At 31.2% G+C, this 19,045-nt stretch overlaps 2 protein-coding genes across 2 annotated transcripts; one reads left to right on the plus strand and one right to left on the minus strand.

Moving 5' to 3' along the window:
• The first annotated feature begins 163 nt into the window (after positions 1–163).
• On the plus strand, positions 164–1,563 carry LOC123924164 (pre-mRNA-splicing factor ISY1 homolog). The gene has a single exon (XM_045976947.1). It carries the CDS (start codon positions 380–382, stop codon positions 1,289–1,291), a length of 912 nt encoding a protein of 303 aa, XP_045832903.1. The 5' UTR covers positions 164–379; the 3' UTR covers positions 1,292–1,563.
• A 6,937-nt stretch (positions 1,564–8,500) lies between these two features.
• Positions 8,501–13,416, minus strand: LOC123924567 (mitochondrial import inner membrane translocase subunit TIM50). The gene is made up of 9 exons (XM_045977513.1): positions 13,055–13,416; positions 12,859–12,947; positions 12,346–12,382; positions 11,772–11,833; positions 11,544–11,657; positions 11,162–11,365; positions 10,814–10,973; positions 10,614–10,716; positions 8,501–8,845 (listed from the first exon to the last, which is right to left on the minus strand). The coding sequence occupies exons 1-9, from the start codon at positions 13,245–13,247 to the stop codon at positions 8,809–8,811; spliced, it is 999 nt and encodes a 332-aa protein (XP_045833469.1). The 5' UTR covers positions 13,248–13,416; the 3' UTR covers positions 8,501–8,808.
• Positions 13,417–19,045: the final 5,629 nt, after the last annotated feature.

Here is a 19,045-nt window from a genome sequence, read left to right on the forward strand (position 1 = left end):
TGCACAATAAAAACAACAGAATCAAATAAAATTATTTTGTATATTTTTTTATAAAAAAAAAACAAGAAAATAAGTTCTTGATTAAATCTTCATTGTCTTCTTGAAAAAGATTTAAACAAATATTTTAACAAATATCTTTTCAAAAATCTAAAAATAATTTTAATTTTTTCGAACACTTCTTTTAAATACACACAAAAAAAAAAAAGCATCTCTAGATCAGCGAAGCAACACTCACATAACCTTCACTTCCAAAAGAGGGTTTTAGGGTTCCGATTCCGGCGATTACCGGAAACAAATCAACGGCGATTCGTTATTTAGTTTCTTCATTCTCATCTCAATTCACTAATTCAGAAGAAGGAAAAACCAGAAGCAACCGAAAATGGCTCGAAATGAAGAAAAAGCTCAATCGATGCTTAATCGATTCATCACCATGAAAGCAGAAGAAAAGAAGAAACCAAAAGAACGCCGTCCGTTTCTAGCTTCCGAATGTCGTGACCTAAACGAAGCAGACAAATGGCGTCAACAAATTATGCGCGAAATCGGTCGGAAAGTCGCCGAGATTCAAAACGAAGGTCTTGGCGAACACCGTCTTCGTGACCTAAACGATGAAATTAACAAACTTATTCGCGAAAAATCGCATTGGGAACGTCGAATTGTTGAACTTGGCGGTCCGAATTATGCTCGACATTCTGCTAAAATGACTGATCTTGATGGTAATATTGTTGATGTACCTAACCCTAGTGGACGTGGTCCTGGTTATCGATACTTTGGTGCTGCGAAAAAACTCCCCGGAGTTCGTGAGCTTTTTGAGAAGCCGCCGGAGTTGAGGAAGAGGAAGACTCGTTATGATATATATAAGAGGATTGATGCTTCTTATTACGGTTATAGGGATGATGAAGATGGGATTTTGGAACGGGTTGAGGCGCCGGCTGAGGATGTAATGAGGCGTGAGGCGGCTGAGGAGTGGCATCGGCTTGATATGATAAGGAAGGAAGCTAGGAAGGCTGTTAGGAGTGGGGAGGTTGCTGAGGTTACTACTGCTGCTAGGGAGATACTTCATGAGGAAGAGGAGGATGTGGTGGAGGAAGAGAGGAAGAAGGATAGGGAAATGAGGGAGAGGTTGGATGAGAAAGAGAGGGAATTTGTGGTTCATGTGCCGTTGCCTGATGAGAAGGAGATTGAGAAAATGGTGCTGCAGAAGAAGAAGGCGGATCTTTTGAATAGGTATGTGAGTGATGTTCTTATGGAGGAACAGACTGAAGCTAAGGACTTGCTTAACATTCATCGTTAACTAGGTTGGTTTTTATGTTCTGCTTTGAATTGGAACTTTTTGCTTACATTGCATGTTGCAGTTGGTTTAGATTATAGATTCAAGGAACTTCTTGGGACTATGTTTGAGGTTCTATGAATGATCTATCTATAGTTGTAAATTGCATTGAATGTTGTATTCGCTGAGAGAATTTAAATGCATCCTGCTTGAATATTTGGGTTTTTGTCACCCAACATAAGGATATGCAAATGGTTATGCTTTTTTTGAGATATAAAGTAGTTTTATTTTCGGTTTGTCTCCGAGCTATATTGTTTTGGCTTTAGTAGTATGTCACCCAATATAAAAAAAGATGGGTAGTCATTGAAGATCAACTAAATGATAATGGATTTGATTGTTGGTTTTGTAATTGAAACTTTATGAATGCATTCATATGGTATAATTGTTCCATTTTATAGATAATTAAATCAACAAATTTTATCCAGCAAAAGTTAAGTCACGGTTCACCACACGAGTTACTTGTTAGAAAACATCCTCCATCAACCATACTGATTAATACAAGCAATAGTATAAGATTATGTGCATAAATAAATGGTTAGTCAAATATAAATGGCTCAGATTTTGTCGTTTGTTCATTTTTACTCTTCATGTCTTCTCTTCCTGATTTTGCTGAAAGAAGGGAACAATGTGCTGTTTTGGTTTTGATTTCAGGGGACTTTGGAAGATTTTGTTAGTAGGGTTTGCAAACCATGCTAATCTGAAAATTACATAGTTGAATCAAACTTGAAAATGGTGTTTAAATGCTAGTTTAGATCTACTATTGCTGATTGTATTGAATTTATGAACACTTTTATTTTAGCTACTGTGTGTTAAATTAAATTGGTAGACAAAACAATGCTGTAAGTCGGTGGGTATAGCAAAACGTGTAGGATCAAGAACATGGGGCATGTCCCAGACTATTATGATGCTTACCTAATACGTAATTAGTTATCGTGTTTTAATGCAATTGTCTATCCTTTCAAAAGAAAATGCTGTCTTTAAATGTTAATCTGCTCTTTGAATTATGTTGTTTATATTTGATTTTGAGGAATTGGCTTAGAATAGTTATGTTTTGCAGTGATCTATGAGGTTTATAAGGTTCTTGTCATATTTCTAAACAAGACTTGCCTTCTAAGATAGTATACTCAATGGAAAGAAGAAACACCGTCTCTTTGGCATGTGAAATTTGAATGTCATAAACCCTAGTTTACCTTACTTCTTAAGAGCTAGCTTTCACCTTTCCTGTTATACATTTTATAGAATTGAATATCTGAATGGAAATAGGGTAATGGTGCAAAATTTACGAACACAATTTATACTTTAGAAAATTGTTTTCTCTCATTCATGTTTTGTATCTATAATTAGTCTCAAAGTAAGTAACACAGCTCATTAATACTTTTGTCTCGGTGTATAATTTGATCAGTTTGTAAATGTAAATGCTATTCTTGGCTAGCTTGGTTAATTTGATTCTGGACTTGTCTTGAAAACTGTTTTTCCTTGTTAAAATACATCGATTGTATCATTTACTTCGAATTGATTAACAGATATGTCAAGAGTAGAGCAGAATTGGTTCATTAATGTATTTGGAGAATTTAGTTTAAAGTTTTGCTGTGTTCAAGCTCAGATAGATTTGGATAAATTCAAAAGTAAAATTAATTATATATCAAGTTTGAAATAATATTTTCTAGAGGATTTTCCTATATCTCGTCCATGTCACGATTAAGATGGTTTGTCTTTGATTTAATTTGTTTTGAATGACTGTGTTTGATTTTGCTTGTCCAGATAGTACTTTCTTTATGTTTGTTTCCGCTGTCATGACTTTATAATATTTAGCATCTTAGAATAATTATGGTTACTGGATAAGCAAGGATCAACAGCGAGCTAGCTAGTGCTTGTTTTTGTCTGTCCAAACTTCCTTGATTTTGTATTTGTTGTGTTACTGGTTACTGATTTTGCATTTGGTTGTGCTATTGGTTTTTCATAAGGCTGTGTAATACTTCATTTTGGTTCTGTTTTGCACTTAAAGTTGCATATGATTTTGCATTTGTTAAGGCTATGCAAATTCATGTCTTTTAAAAAGGGAAGTACAAATGGAAAATTCTCGGCCATTGCAAATGAAGATACATGCAACGTGTTACTGCACAATTGCTACTTCGTTACTGGTTTTATGAGTACTTGCAAATTGCAATGTTTTACTGGTTTGTGCTCTTGTGCAGTTTTGCATACTTACTGGTTTTATGAGTACTTGTGATGTGTTGTATGACCTTAATGTATAATAATCTGAATTCTATAACTGAATATAAAATGATTTGGATGAATGAAATGTGTATTTAAATGGATAAGTTTAGGTGTGATAGACAGTAATTAGAAGTCAAAAGGAAACAAATAAGGATAAATAAATGAAAAAACGCTCAAGAATATTCTGTTTCTGTATAATTTTAGTTAGTACCAACAGTGTTTTAAAAACCGGACCGGACCGGCCGGTCGGACCGGTCGGACCGTGAACCGGAGGGGTCACCGAGTTGGTTCGTTAACTGGACCGGACATGTAATCAAACCGGTGTGAACCGGACAAAACCGGAAAAACCGGACAAAACCGGTGACTCGGCGGTTTTCAAACCCGGCCGGTTTAAATGCATATTAAAAAAAAAAAAAAAAAGTATAACCCAAACATTTTTACGGTCAAGAGAAGAAATTAAATAGAAAATGAACAAAGGAAGTGAAGATTTAGAAGAATTTTTCAGTTTTCTAAAAAAAGAACAATATATGAAACTGAACAGATTTATTAGAAATTAAATAGAAACAAAGGAAGTGAAGATTAGAAGTGTAACATAGATTTAATCTTGCAACTTTATAGTTAAAATTCTCTTTGTTTCATGATGATCTTAGTACTTCTCATAAGTATTAATGATGTATGTCATGAAAATAGAAGAAGTAGAAACAAAGAAGGGAGAAGTGAAATCTGATGGAGGAAGAAGTGGCTGGCGGCTAGAAGAAAACAAGAAGATTAGGGTTGTCTTATTTTAAAAGATAGGCATTGGGTTTTTTTAGGCCCATATATTATTTTTGAAACAAAGCCCATATATAATAATATGTTAAGAGATGAATACTTTTATTCAAAAATTAAAGGAAAACATATTAAGAGATGGGTACTTTATTTTTTATTTTTTTATCACTATATACTTTTATATAGTATAATTACAATATATATATATATATATATATATATATATATATATATTACAAAATAAAAAGTGGGGGGAATATAATAGGAAAAAAACTTAAAACTTGTTTACCTTTCTTACACCATCTATATTTTTATTAAATTATATTAGAAAATATAAATAGACTTTATTAAAAATTTATTTGAATATCAACCAAAAAAAAAAAATTTAATTTGTATTTTGTACTATTTTGTTATATGTGTGATGATTATATTTAGAATTTGAATTTAAAGAATAAACTTGTGAAATTATGATATTTTAAAATTTTTATATTTTTTAGGTGTTATGAGTTTTTAGAGACTGAGTCATCCGGTTTAATACCTATATAGTTTGGTTATAGAGACCGGTTTATTCAACCGAGTTATCCGGTTTTATTCGGTTTAGTCATGCGGTTCGACCAGTGACCCAGTGGTTCGACCAATGAACCAGTGACCCAGCACCCTCACCGATTCAATGACCGGTCCGGTTTTTAAAACACTGAGTACCAACTACCAATTGGGCTGGGAAGAGGTATTAGTATTTAAGAGTAGAAAATGATATGATAAGCAGGATCTTACATATTAAGACAGCCTAGTTATGGAGGCCATCTGTATTTTCAGTGTGTTTCAGACCTCTATTAAAGTTTAATTTTTAGTTTTAAATCTACTTTACTACAATTTTTCATCTAGCAGTTGAACATATTATTCCATGAAACAGAATGTTTTCTAGATAATGGAAAGATCAACCAAAGATGCAATAAAATGTATGAACAGACACTACTCAATTTAGAGGCAATAAAATTTTGAATTTCAAAAACAAATTCATTATCCAAAATATATTTTCTCAGAAACAAACTCAATTTCACAATTCGGATTTTAAAATAAGGAAAATGCTTGATATAGCGACAAAGAAATTCACGAATTATCACGAACATGTAGCTCGTCTTGTTTTCCTTTTTTTTCTTCTTTCCCTTCGTCTCTCCAAGCGCTCTCACTCATGTTATCTTTTTCATTATCTTCCCCAACAACTTCTTCTGATACAAAATTCCATCCACTTCAATTCATAACTTCATAAGTGTTTCCTTTCAATATTCTCTATTCTAAAACTTGTATGTTCCAACTTTTCTCAACTTGTATAATGCATGTGGAAAAAATTATTGACAGAAAACATAAAAGATGATTTGAACAAATATGAATTACGGATGAAAGTATAGAAAAATTGTGCAAATAAATTAAATAGAATTTACAGGATAATTTATGTTGGTGTTTATAAGTCTTATTTTATCCTTACTATGGTGTTAAAGTCTTAAAATGGAAGTAGACACAATGATGAGGTGCAAGCGGTGGGGGCGGTGCAATTGTTTTTTTGTTTGACCAATATATATATAATCATTTGCTTACCATATACCTTTGTTTTCCTTTTGATTAAAAATTACATAGTATACATACTATATGGTAAAACTGGCATTCGTGATAATTCGTGGAAATTCTTTCGCGATATATAGCATTGCTCTTAAAATAATTCAATGAAAAGTTTTAAAAATAATTCATTGAGAAACTGGTTTGAAAGTTGATTTGGGGAAAACTAGTTTGTGTTAAAATTGATTTGAGATGACGTAGCTTAATCAAAGTTCTGAAGTTCTGAATTTGATGTTTAACTTGGACATGCAACAATCCAATCCAATTATTTTATGTTACAATAAAATAATGTGATATAAAGTTGTGGGATCAACATCAATATCTTGATGTTTTCTCTTACGACCTCGCGTGATTCTTTTATTCCCCAAATATTTAAATTTTACCCTTGCAGAAAAATTAGGTTTGTAGAAACCGAATTTTTTTTAGTGCAAATTCAGAGTAAATTTCAGTTTTTACAAACCGAAATTTGTTTCCAAGGCAAAAAAAAAAACTTCGGTTTCTACAAACCGAAGTTTTTTGCAATGGCAAAATTGAAAATTCATGCGGTATAAAAGAAACACGGGGTCGGAAGAGAAAACATCCAATATCTTAGAGAAAAAATTAACATAACATTGTAATACTAACAACTAACAATTGTTTATATAAAAAAAACATCAATATCTTAGAGTTACATTATTGGAGTAAAAAATAAAGAGTCAGAATCCGTTGACACCAGGTGTCAAACTTTAATTTGACACCAAATCATATCCCTTGATTTGATCTCATCCAAAGGCTCTCATTGATTCACTTAATGCTGCGCGTGACCCTTGCTTTACCCTAGTCTATGTTCTTTGTTACTCCCTCCGGTCCTTTTTATAAGGAACAATTTGGAAAAAAAATTTGGTCCTTTTTATAAGAAACAATCATTAAATTTATTCTTACAATTCCATTTATACCCTTATTAAATTGTATCCATTCAAAAGTTATGCATTAATTAGAGTGACATATTCCCTAAGAATAAATTAATATACCAAGGTTAGTTTTGGAATAGATTGTAAAATTTTAGAATTTTTATTAAGAAAGATAAGGTTTCTTGGTATGTGTGTTTTTACCAAATTGTTCCTTATAATAAGGACCGGAGGGAGTATTCATCGTTTTCGTTCATCCCCTTCTCCTAATGCGTGCATTTCGTTTGTCTAATGTGCTGCTCATAGAATTTAAAATCCCACTATTGAATTACTTATGGAGTTGAATTGAAAAATTATTAAAATATATGTTTAACCTAATATCCTTTTGCAAGTACAAATCAATAATATTTTCTCCGACATCATCTTCCCTTAGAATTCCCAAAACAACTAAAATAAAACAAAAACTCATGAAGGAATGGAAATCTACAATCAGATTTTCGATCATACAATTGTTTCCTCAAAAATCTCAATAACATGGAAATAAAAGAACGAGAAATTCATAATAGTGGAAATATACAATTGTTTTCAAACCTACCATTCATAAACGCAAGAGAAATAACCATGCCATCAAAGTACAGACGAGATTACCTTGTAAACAAAAGTGCACAAGATATTAGTATTGTAAAAAAAGAAAAGTATAGATGAGGTCTCACGTGCAATATCAAGTGAGTTAATTAGAGCCTTTGGATTAGATGGAATCAAAGGATATAATTTGGTGTCAAAATAAAGTTTGACACCTGGTGTTAACGGATCCTAAATCAAAAATAAATTAGTTATTTCTAATTGATATGATTTAATGGGACCCAACAAATAACTTCGATGTGGAGTTCACCGTTGGAGTTGATCTTAGAGAGAGTTTATCATTCATTTGAGTCCATAAGACTTGAAGAATTAGTATTTACAGTTGCGTGTGGATGATATCAATCGAACGGGACATGAACTGGTATTGCAAAAATAACTGATTTTTATTAAAACATGATTAGTTAAAATATAAATTTGATCCAATTTAAATTGGTTTATGAACCATACACACCCCTAATTACCATATCACCCCGCTTATTTATTGCAATCAACTCCACCTTTCTACTCTAAACCAAAGCAAAGCCAGCGAGTCAGTTCGGCAATAGTAGTCTTCAATTTGTAAGCAACATAAGTTTTGTATCTCATGGATCTAAATGCCACCCTATTATATTAATAACACATCGGCAATATGACGTTTTCTAATACATTATGTGGTTTTGTTTTTGACGCAATACATTATGTGGTTGAGGTGCCAAACAATGGTTTTGATTTCCTTGATATGTTCAAGTGGAATTAGTTGAAAATGGGGAATGGCATTGTTAGGAAGATTTGGAGGAACAAAGGTTGGCCTTGAAGTCCAATAGCTAGGTTGAGCTATTGTGGTGGTTCACCAAAATGAAAAGGGACTTGTCTTTTACTTCCATTGCCATTTTGTCATTATTGATAATTCCTCTTATAACTTATCAAAAGAAATTGGCTTCCTTATGAATTTTGCCATTTTAGAAATCAAATAGTATATTTGAATTAAAAATCTCATTTTGCAAAAGCAATCCGCTCTTTGCTTTCATTTCAAACCGAGTTTGAAGATGAAAAATCCGAGGAGTCATTAACAGAAATTCAAGCACGTAGCCTTGCAGGAAACCAAGGGCATTAAGAACTAATTCTTCTATTAGACAAAAAACAACAAAAACCTTTAAAATCAACAAGTGCTTTCCAGCAAAGGAATTATGTAGGCCAAAAAATTATGGTTCAAGACTAGAAAAAAGCTACATTTTATCTATTTGGTTTAATCACTCCTAGATTTGCATTGGATTCAAAAAACTTTGGTGAACTGGCTAATCAATCATGAAACTGACAATCTTTTCCTCAGCTTGCCGCCAAACTTGTGTCATCCAATTCAATATTGTTATTCGATCAATTTCTCCAGAAGCTTTTTTGTTGCTGTTTTTTCCTGCATCATTTGGAAAACACCATGAGTAAAAATATTAGTGGAAATACGATAGGATAAAAATCCTGTTTAGAGTTCAACTATTTATGTGTAACAAAAGAAAAACCTTCAACAACCAACCCAGCATCAATTTATATAATATGCCAGATGAATTAAAAGTAATTTATCATGTAATGTCTTGTGTGGAAATACAATTTACCACAAGCAAAATTAACTTCACATTCCAACCTTTTGAAGCTTGCAACATTAGTGCAGATTGCTTCAATAAAACAAAATCCATAAATTAAAGGATTGGTACTAGGTGGAGGGCTATGAAGCACGGGTACTCTATTTGAGAGAGTATGTACCCAGTACTGGTACACGCAAGGTATGCACCAAAACCGTACCATTTAAAAAAAATAAATCATACTGGATGCACCGTACACGCGGGGTACACCAAACACAAAAAATGAATTTTTTTTCTTCAGTTTTTTATCGAGAAAGAGTAAAACTTATAATGAAGGAACAACAAAAATTACGATATTAGTGGAGATGAATGAGATCCATTTAATAGAGCTTGTATTCTTGAACTTGCTAATCTTTTCTTGTGGTTTACCTCATATTAAAATAAACATATATAATATATAGTTTAGCTTATTTAATTTTGAACATAATCTGAAATTAATAATTTTATTTTTAATTTAGAAATTTAAGTGTTATGAATACTATTTACCAAAAATATAACAAAATTAATATATTATTAATTTTAAATTAAAAATAAACTTTAAATATTAGATAATTCACATTTAATTGATGTTCCCTCGATCTCATTAGTTAAATATGACTACATGCATGTATTTTAGTAACAAATAACACAACAATTATATGCCCATCAATATATTTTGTAAAGAAATAATGTTTTCTTTTTTTCTTCTTCACTTTTTAAACATGACTCTTTGAATCATATTTGAATATTATATATATGATTGAAATGCAAAGTGACTGTATATTTAACCCCTCTTGTTTTATTTTTATTTTTACGAAAACTCAATTATATATTATGTATTCCTTTTTTTGTTGATAATTATGTTTTTTTTTTACAATATTTATCTTATTATACTTAAAAATCTATAAATCTCAACTCAACTGACAGAGAAATGTCGAACGTGTTAGGTTGGACGCCATTTCGTTTATCTACCAGGAAAAAAAACTTATTATATTTAAATAATCACATAAAACTTTGCTATATTATATTATTTTATCAAAATATAATTACTTATTTGTTTTATTTCTCACTTGTTTTTATCTATTCTTTTTGTATCATTTTCTATTTTTATTTTTGCAGAATAATAGACATTTGTTGGGATACACAAGTACTAAAAATTATTATCTAACTCTTATGTATTTCCTCCCGTTCCTCAGTCCCCTTTTATAAGCAAAAATCGTCTTTTTAGGAGCATTGAATAACTAATGATTGTAAAAATTAAGAGTAAATAATTGTTACTCCTATAATTACTAATATATACTATTATGAAAAATTAAATGGCTCCCTGGATATGATATTGTATAACCCTATATTTGAATTATATTTTTTTAAAAAATTATACAAACATACTTATACCTCAGTTTTTCAAAAAAAATTGGGTACCTGTATTGGGTAATGGTATCGTACCCGAACCTAGGTAACGTAAGTGGAGGGGCACAACTATAATATATATCCAACAAAGGTGGTTGGCTTGTGCTAACTTCAATTTTAGTTTTGTTAAGAAAATAAAAACAATTCGAATGTTACCTGATATGCTCTTTGGAACGTCGGATGAATTCACTTGGAATATCAAGTCCCTGGTAAGACTGTAGCACTGGTCGTATATCAGCCGGACTACTACGGGCAACAACTGCATATGGATAATGGAGAAGGTAATGCGAGCATAAAATATATAACAACAATACTGTCAATCAAGATTTCATCTAAATACGAGGAATCACACTTACACTCGAGGAATGGTATAAAATCTACAAGAGCTGTATCATCTTTATCAGTATGCAGCCATGGCTTAATAGGAACAGAGTTTTCAGGTTGTAAGGAACTTTCTAAAGCATGACCACTCAAGTACATAACTTTTGCAGGATTCCTATTTAATTTTGAAAGATCCTGCAAAAAAAAAACATTTAATTACAATTCGCGTGTGCATATCAAAATAAAAGACACAAAAAATTCAGTTCAAGTCATATGTTCTTCTCTATTACAAGAGAAGATCGGTCGTACGCTTACCAGCTTACCACTGAAGTGTATATACATAATTGAGAAAGAATAGTACAAGAATATAAACTCAGACGTACTCTATAGTGTTTCCCATCCTGATACTTAGTAGCAGGCCTTGATAGTTTGTACCTAATGCAGTGCTTGGGATCCAGCCTTTCTATAACAGGATCTACAAACTGATTTTGTTCATCTGTATACACCACTATTTCATAGAATTGGGCTAGATGTTCCAAGAAAGCATCAACTCCAGGTCTTTTAAAAGTCTGCCAGCCAGTATCTCTCTTCACATCCCATATAAAAGTAAAAATCAATATCATAAGTCAGATGTTTGCAGCATGTAAGAGATCCAACTCTTTCTTTTGTGTCACATAAATTATAGAAACGAAATTGTCAATAAAAAGTCATAACATCACCAACCAGATAGCCCGAAAAATGGTACATTAGCAGTCGAGATCTTACCTTCCAAATATAGTGAATCAATGTTTCATTGAGATCTACAACAAGTGTGAACACATGTTGCTCTTGAGGAAGCAAATCTGGAAGGAGTTTATCTGTGTATGGTTCCGTATAACTCTAAAAGGATGAAAGACCAAAGTATTAAAAGTTTAACACAAATGTGGGAAAGTAACAATAGAAAAAAGGCAAACATTAAAAACCAAAATCAGATAAATAAAAGTATGCACATACCCTAATTTGTTCTTCAATTAACCTTCTTGCATCCAAATACAGCTCTACTGCTTTAGCAGGCACTGAAATATATTACATAAAAGAGAATCATAAGTTGTTAATATGAAAAACATACACATATAATTAGTTTGGAGTTCAATACACCCCCATCCCCCAAAAAACTGCATACAATGTCAATTAGTCTGCATATGGCATAGGGGGCATATAATAGATATTGATGTTCGTATAGAGTACAGTTCCTATGGTACATCTAAAAATTACGTTAATTATTATATTATAAAAGTATTGGTTGTACCATACTAATACAAACAGCAATTTCTCCATGGGACCCCTACAACATGTTGCTTGATTGACGAATAATTCTATAATAAATTTTAATTATCCATAGCAAAGAGAACTTCACAAAATCACAAGAGATATAGTGATTAACTCATCCATGCAATTCATGCTACAGCAACACTCCAGGGGTCCAAGGGAAGAAGAGACTCGGAATATAAATTATCATATATTTAAAGGAGCCGAACAATACTGATATAAGACAAGTTATGTACAGAATAAAGCTCATGGAACCCACCTGTCACTGCAGTTGAGTATAACATCCCTTGAAACTTCTGCAAGCATAAAATCAAAAAAATGTCAACCTATTAATGTGACGCCTATTAAGTATTAACATATCAAACTAACCGAAGAAACAATGATAATCGATGACATTCAATCCATTAGTTCCAAAACACTAAGCAATAGTAAGGTCCACAATGCGCATTTCCAAGAAACAAAACAGTAAAATATCAAAGTATTACATCCAAAGATACCACACCAACAATACATTGACAAAATCAGGCAAAAAGATAAAATCCACACAAATTTTGCAATTAATCTCAGTTCATATCTATGAACCATGGAGACAAACAGATTATAATTTGAGAAAATAAGTGTTGGTGTCCAACACTGAAGCGTGTCCAACATCGGGACATGCCTAATCCGAGAGTGTCTGTGTTTCATAGGTTCATATTGCATAAATTGCATTTCAAATTAGAGAACAACATTTACAATCTCGAATTCATAAAGATTGAATATCAACACTCACATCGAGAGAAGTAGCTCCATCAGCCGGAGTATACTTCGTCGATTCACGAAAGGACTTTGTTTTCTCATCAATTTCGTCCAAATTATAAGCTGCACAATGCAATCAAACAAAAAAGAAAATCAATCAATCATCAACATATAACAAATCATCGTTTCTCCAGATCAATACAATTCAATAAGAACACAAGAAAACGAACCGTAAGAGGCGTAACCGGTGAGGGCAGTGGTTCCAGTTAAGGCACCGATGACGGTGTATTTGAGGAAATTCCAGCGGTTAGGAGAAGTGACGGAACCAGGAGGAGGTTGAGGAGTAGCAGGAGCTGCATTGGTGCAGAGGAATCGTTTGGATGCGACGGAAAAGAAACGAGATCGGAGAAATCTGAGAGACATGGTGGTTGTGATGGCGATGAGAATGAATGAAGTGAAATAAGGTTCAAGTAGGGTTTTGGGTTGGCTTCACAGTGACGCCGAGAAACGCTATGCTCTCTTTGGCTTTCTGTTATTGTTACGTTAACGCCGTAACTAACACTTCTTTTTTTTTTGATGAAAAACAAACACTTCTTCTAGATTATTCAATTTTTTATTTATGGCATTAGATTTTTTTTTTTTTCTTGTGTATTTGGTTGGAAGTAGATGGAGGGGGTGTGAGAGAATATTTTTAATAAAAAAATATATTTATTTGAAAGTTTCTAAAAAAATAATATAACATTTGATAGAGTTTAAAAAAAATAAATATAATATTAATATCCGAGAGAGTTTCTATAAAAAAAACATTTATAATACGTATTTGAGAAGTAGAGTTTATACAAAAAGAAAATATATAATATATTTTACCCTTTGTTAAAAATATTCTCTCGCCTATTCTCCATCTACTTCGAATCAAACAGACACTTAGGAAAATATTTTATTGGCTTCAGTGCAGTTTTACCACCTGTTTTGAAAAATCCGAAATTTTACCTCCCTATTTTTAAATTTGGAATTTTACCCCATATTTTATAATTTGTTGGATTTTGCTCCCCACCTAAATTCTGTACAAAATCTGCTTGAGCCTCAAGTTCAAAGATTCGCACAAAACTTAATTTGGATCAATAATTCACCAAATTGGTACCGAAATGACCGCAATCGAGTTAGTTTTTCACAGAATCAAACTCCACTAAATTTGGAGTTACATAAAGAGATTAATTATGGTTTTAGTGAAGGTCTGTCCAAATTAATTATCATATGAAACTACTACTGGTATTTTTGTCATGTCTCTCACCCTGTAGCTCATTTTTTAATAGTATTTATATGTATGGAAAGCTAACGAAATTACCCTTGTTGACATTTCAATTTCGTCAAATTTTGAGTTACGATGCGTTCGGTAGACTATGTTGAATTTGAAGGTCATAAGTAGATTTCTACTGAATTAGTAATTGGACAGACCTTCACTGAAACGGTAATTAATCTCTCTTTCTAACTCCTAATTTAGTGAGGTTTGATTATGTGGAAACCTAACTCAATTACGGTCATTTCGGTATCAGTTTTGTGAATTATTGATCCAAATTGAGATCTGTGTGAAGCTTTGAAGTTGAGACTCGAAAGCAGATTTTGTGCAGAATTTGGGGGGGTAAAATCCAAAAAATTCTAAAATTGGGAGAGGTAAAATTCCGGATTTTAAAATACGGGATAAAATTCCGATTTTTTCAAAACTTGGTGGTAAAACTGCATTTAAGCCTTTTTCATTTATTGACCCAAAAATTGAGCATAGCGTTAGTCAGCTCGGCTCGTTTAAAGTGTGGGTTTATTTGGTGTGGGTTACAGTAATGGCGTTAGTTAGTCCGCTTCTTTTTTTTTTAACTGTCCGGATGTTGTTAGTGTAACTAACGCTTCTTCTAGATTTTTCATTTATTCGCCCATTTAACCCGTCCCATCGAAAATAGTATAGCTAAGTTTATGGAGTAATGTTCGCGGGTCGACGTAATTAATTTGAAGTCTGAGCGGATTTAAGATCATGATTTTTTTGTCCGTTTATATTTTTGTACGTGTAAGTTGGACTATTAAAACAGTAGGTCAAGCGGATTAAAACTGCGTGTTTGCGAGTTGACCCGTTTAACTTTTTTTTTTTTTACAAAAGCACATTTAGTGCATTAATTTCAATACAACGCTTTTTTTTATATAATATAATTTGGCTCATGTACAATTTCGATACTCAGATGCCTTGTAAATTTATATGTTATCGCATGTTTACTTTTTTAAAGGTCATGCTTGCATTTTAAATGCATACTTTTTTTTTATTAGCAATGTTAGTTGTTAGTATTACAATGTTATATTAGTTTTTTCTCCTTTGCCAAGACTAGAACCCTGGACCTTCTGTTTCTTAACCCTTAAATGCATGCTCGTAATCTTTCTCATTGATATGTTTGACTTTATCTTGGTACTTACTTTTGATGATCGAGTAAAATAAACTCATGGAAAAGATAAATAAACTCATAAGGTCACAAAGTATTTTTTGAATTATTTACTTATAATTTATCACATAAAATATTTAACAATAATAGTTACTTTAAGCTCTTAAAAATGAATTTTTTTATAATATCAATATTTTAATTTTTTTTAATTTTATTTTGTGACAGTCTGCAGGTTAACCGTTTAATCAGTGGACTAACGCGGATTAGACTCGAGCCAATTTATTATAACCCATTTTAATTTGCTAATGGGTCTTGACCAAAAAATAAATAAATTTGTTGATGGGTTAGCCAGACTCATTTAAAGTGTGGGTTTAGATAGCTTCGCTTTAGGCCCCACGTTTCTTTTAGACCCTAAAACGCGCGAAAAAAACCAGTTTCTAAAACCCAAAGTTTTTTTAGAGGACACTTAGCTTGAACATATTTCAATCATAAAACTCGTTGAGGTTTTCGATAAGTTGGAGTGTTTCTTATTTAAAAATTCGGTTTCTAGAACCCAAAGTTTTTTTTTTAAAGGACACTTAGAGCATCCACAATGGAGCACTCCAACTTTGAGTACTTAAATGAGTTCCACATGGACACATCACTAATTTATTATTTTTTAATAATAGTACCTAATAGGTACTCAAACCCCTCCAATGGAGCACTTCTTAAAAAGTTCTAAAATGGGTTCATCAATAATTCAACATCATTACAATAACTTTTTATATAATTATATATTTTATAATATAAATTGATTGAATGATAAAATTACAAAATTAGTATGTACTATTTTTTTTATAATTCGAAAAATAATTAAAATTCAAAATTTAATTTAAAATAATATTGCCAAATTTTAAAAATTATATAATTAAAAAATAATTTAAAATAACATTACATAATTTTAAAAACAATTAATTTTGTTGATCATCATGCCCAAAACGTTGCCAAATATGCTCGACAAGATCATGTTGAAGTTGAAGATGAGCTCGCCTATCTTGAATTTGTGCTCTTCTTTGAAGGTATGGTGCGAGATTTGGATGAGGATTATGTGTGTCATTTGTTGAAACATCATTGTTGGGGGGCTGATCATAAGAATAATTAAAATGACCAGCATACATGTGTCGTTCGTCTTCCACAATCATGCTATGCAATATAATGCGTGCATATAATATATGTTTAATTGTATCCATATGTCAATTACGCACCGGGCCACATACAATTGCGAATCGAGATTGAAGCACTCCAAAAGCACGCTCCACGTTCTTTCTTGCTGCTTCTTGATGTTGGGCAAACAATTTTCTTTTATCTCCTTGTGGCATTAGAATTGTCTTGACAAGTGTAGCCAATTGGGAATAAATATCATCGGTTAAATAATATCCCATATTATATTGGGTTCTATTTACCGAATATTGCACCAACGTCTATATGGTTGGCATTAAATTTTTTTAGAGGCATGCCAATTCAAAAATTGTGCTTTTGTGATGTACAAAAAAAAATTGTGTTTTTGTACCATTAATTCAAATTGAATATATAAAATAATATTTTAATAAAAAATAAGGTGGGTCCAAGAGAAGAGGGGGTTCTTATTTTAGAAATAGTACTTAATAAGTACTCAAATAAGTGATACTCCAATGGTAGTACCTAATAAGTATCATTAATACCTAATAGGTACTGCACCATTGGAGATGATCTTAGCTTGAATATATTTCAATCATAAAACTCCTTGGGGATTTTTGGCTTTTGGAGACTTTCTTAAGCACAACAGGTACAGGCAAGTTAGGCATCTCATCTGGTGCACAACAACGTGGAGTATTTGATCATTGAGAAACAACATCATTTTCAAAGGATGAATTATTAGTTTGGATGTTTTGTTGACAAACATTAAGTTCTTCTCTTGGTTGTGATTCAGTAATAGGAGAGGACATAATACTTGTTATATTTACTACAATTGGTGTATTACTACTCTAGTTTGTTTAGAAAGTATTTGATACTCTTTTATATTTGTAAGGGTTGAAGTACCCCTAATATTTCCTTAATAATACACTTCTTTGCTTATAAAGAAAATATGACTAATGCTTCATATAGTTTCACATTGCATGCAAATGAAATAATAAAAGTTTTGTGACTGTAAATAAAATATATATTTTTAATAATGTTTATAACACCTTTTAGCACATTTACTATTTTGGTTGAAATTCATCATTCATACATATATAGGTTATATTAAATTTATATTATGAGCATGCTTTATTATACAAAATAGTTTTAGAATATTTTAGAATGACTTATCTATTTATTCTTTCCGTATATTATTATTTTTAGAATGACTTATCTATTTAAACAAAAACAAAAAAATTTCAAATGAAAAATTATTTCAATAAATTCTATAAAAACTAATTTTAAGTATATGTTATCATATTGTTATAACATTTTTGGATGATAAAATTTTAAAAAATATTTTTTTTTTCGACGCAAAATTTTTAAAAAATCTTAAGAAGCGCCTAACATGAATGTCATTTTTCTTTACGATAAATTTAAAATACGTTACTCTTTTAATTTATAATAAATGAATTCAAAATCATTTTTATTATTTTTAATTAAATTCACGTAAAATATTATCCTTTATAACCCATAACTACACAGCTCAACAATAAACTATGAAAAATCTTGTATTATTTTATTCCGTCAAAAAAAAAAGAAATATATATTTTATGAGTATAATTAACGAGTACCAAATTATTATTTAGTCTTTTTATTTTTTGTAAGGAAAATTATTATTTAGTTGAAAAGAGTAATTATATTAGGTGGAGGACTGATGAGAGGGCGTTACACAAATGAATTTTATTTTACCTCTGGTAACCATTAGTATTAATGGTAGATGATCAAATTGTCACACAGCTACATTATGTCATTATAGTAGCATCACACTCTAAAGAGTAATTACTTTCTTTCTAATTCAGTCAATGTATAAAACTAATATGAGTTTCGTGCAAGTTTTATCTTTATCTTTTTACTACTAATAAGGTTATAATATGTATATAAGAAAATACTACTACTAAATTGGTGAGTCAGTGGGTCATTGATGAGGGAATTGAACACAACTAGCATTTTATTCCTTCTTGATAATTAATATTAATTTATTTTTTTGGTGAATATATTAAATTTTAAATATATAACAATATAATAGCATCCAAAATGTTATGCCAGCTGGGATTGGGATGAAAAAGAAACAACTTGTGGTGATTGAAATTAATTTTCATTTTTTTTTATACTTTAATTTTCAATTTCCAATCCTAATTTATCTTATAGAAAACAAATCCGACTTTCACTCCATTAGCTTTTTTATTATGATATTGATACGAAATTTTTCCCACCGTTAGCAGTGATTAATCTTCATCGATGAATATATGAGACACACAAGATATGTTCTCCTCTTTCAACCGAATTTTCTCCACATGTATAGTCAGGAATGAACTCCTAACCACATATTTAGGACACTAAAATTCTTACCACTTAAACCAAGTTTGTTGGTACTCCACTAGTCCATTTATTCATTATGAAATGGATTAATAGAGAGACTTTAATGAGAATGACAATAGAACAAAGGTTCAACCATAAAAATTAATAAATAGATTTTTTCATACTCTTGACAAAAAAAAAAAAAAAATTCATATAAGTGTAAGTTTAGTGAAGTAAAGACCGCTTAATGGAATTTTAAGAACCGTTAATGATAAGATTATTAATTTAGTGGTCAAGTTTGTG

This window comes from Trifolium pratense, linkage group LG4, assembly GCF_020283565.1.
Source record: "Trifolium pratense cultivar HEN17-A07 linkage group LG4, ARS_RC_1.1, whole genome shotgun sequence".
Classification (NCBI taxonomy): domain Eukaryota; kingdom Viridiplantae; phylum Streptophyta; class Magnoliopsida; order Fabales; family Fabaceae; genus Trifolium; species Trifolium pratense.

Bases quoted from the DNA above. Each gene is read 5' to 3' on its own strand.
- LOC123924164 (XM_045976947.1), top strand. From the start codon at position 380: ATGGCTCGAAATGAAGAAAAAGCTCAATCGATGCTTAATCGATTCATC.
- LOC123924567 (XM_045977513.1), bottom strand. From the start codon at position 13,247: ATGTCTCTCAGATTTCTCCGATCTCGTTTCTTTTCCGTCGCATCCAAA. The intron at 10,974-11,161 runs GTACGTCTGAGT...TTTTTTTTGCAG, and splicing joins AGGATGGGAAACACTATAGA to GATCTTTCAAAATTAAATAG. The intron at 10,717-10,813 runs GTAAGTGTGATT...ATCCATATGCAG, and splicing joins TTTTATACCATTCCTCGAGT to TTGTTGCCCGTAGTAGTCCG.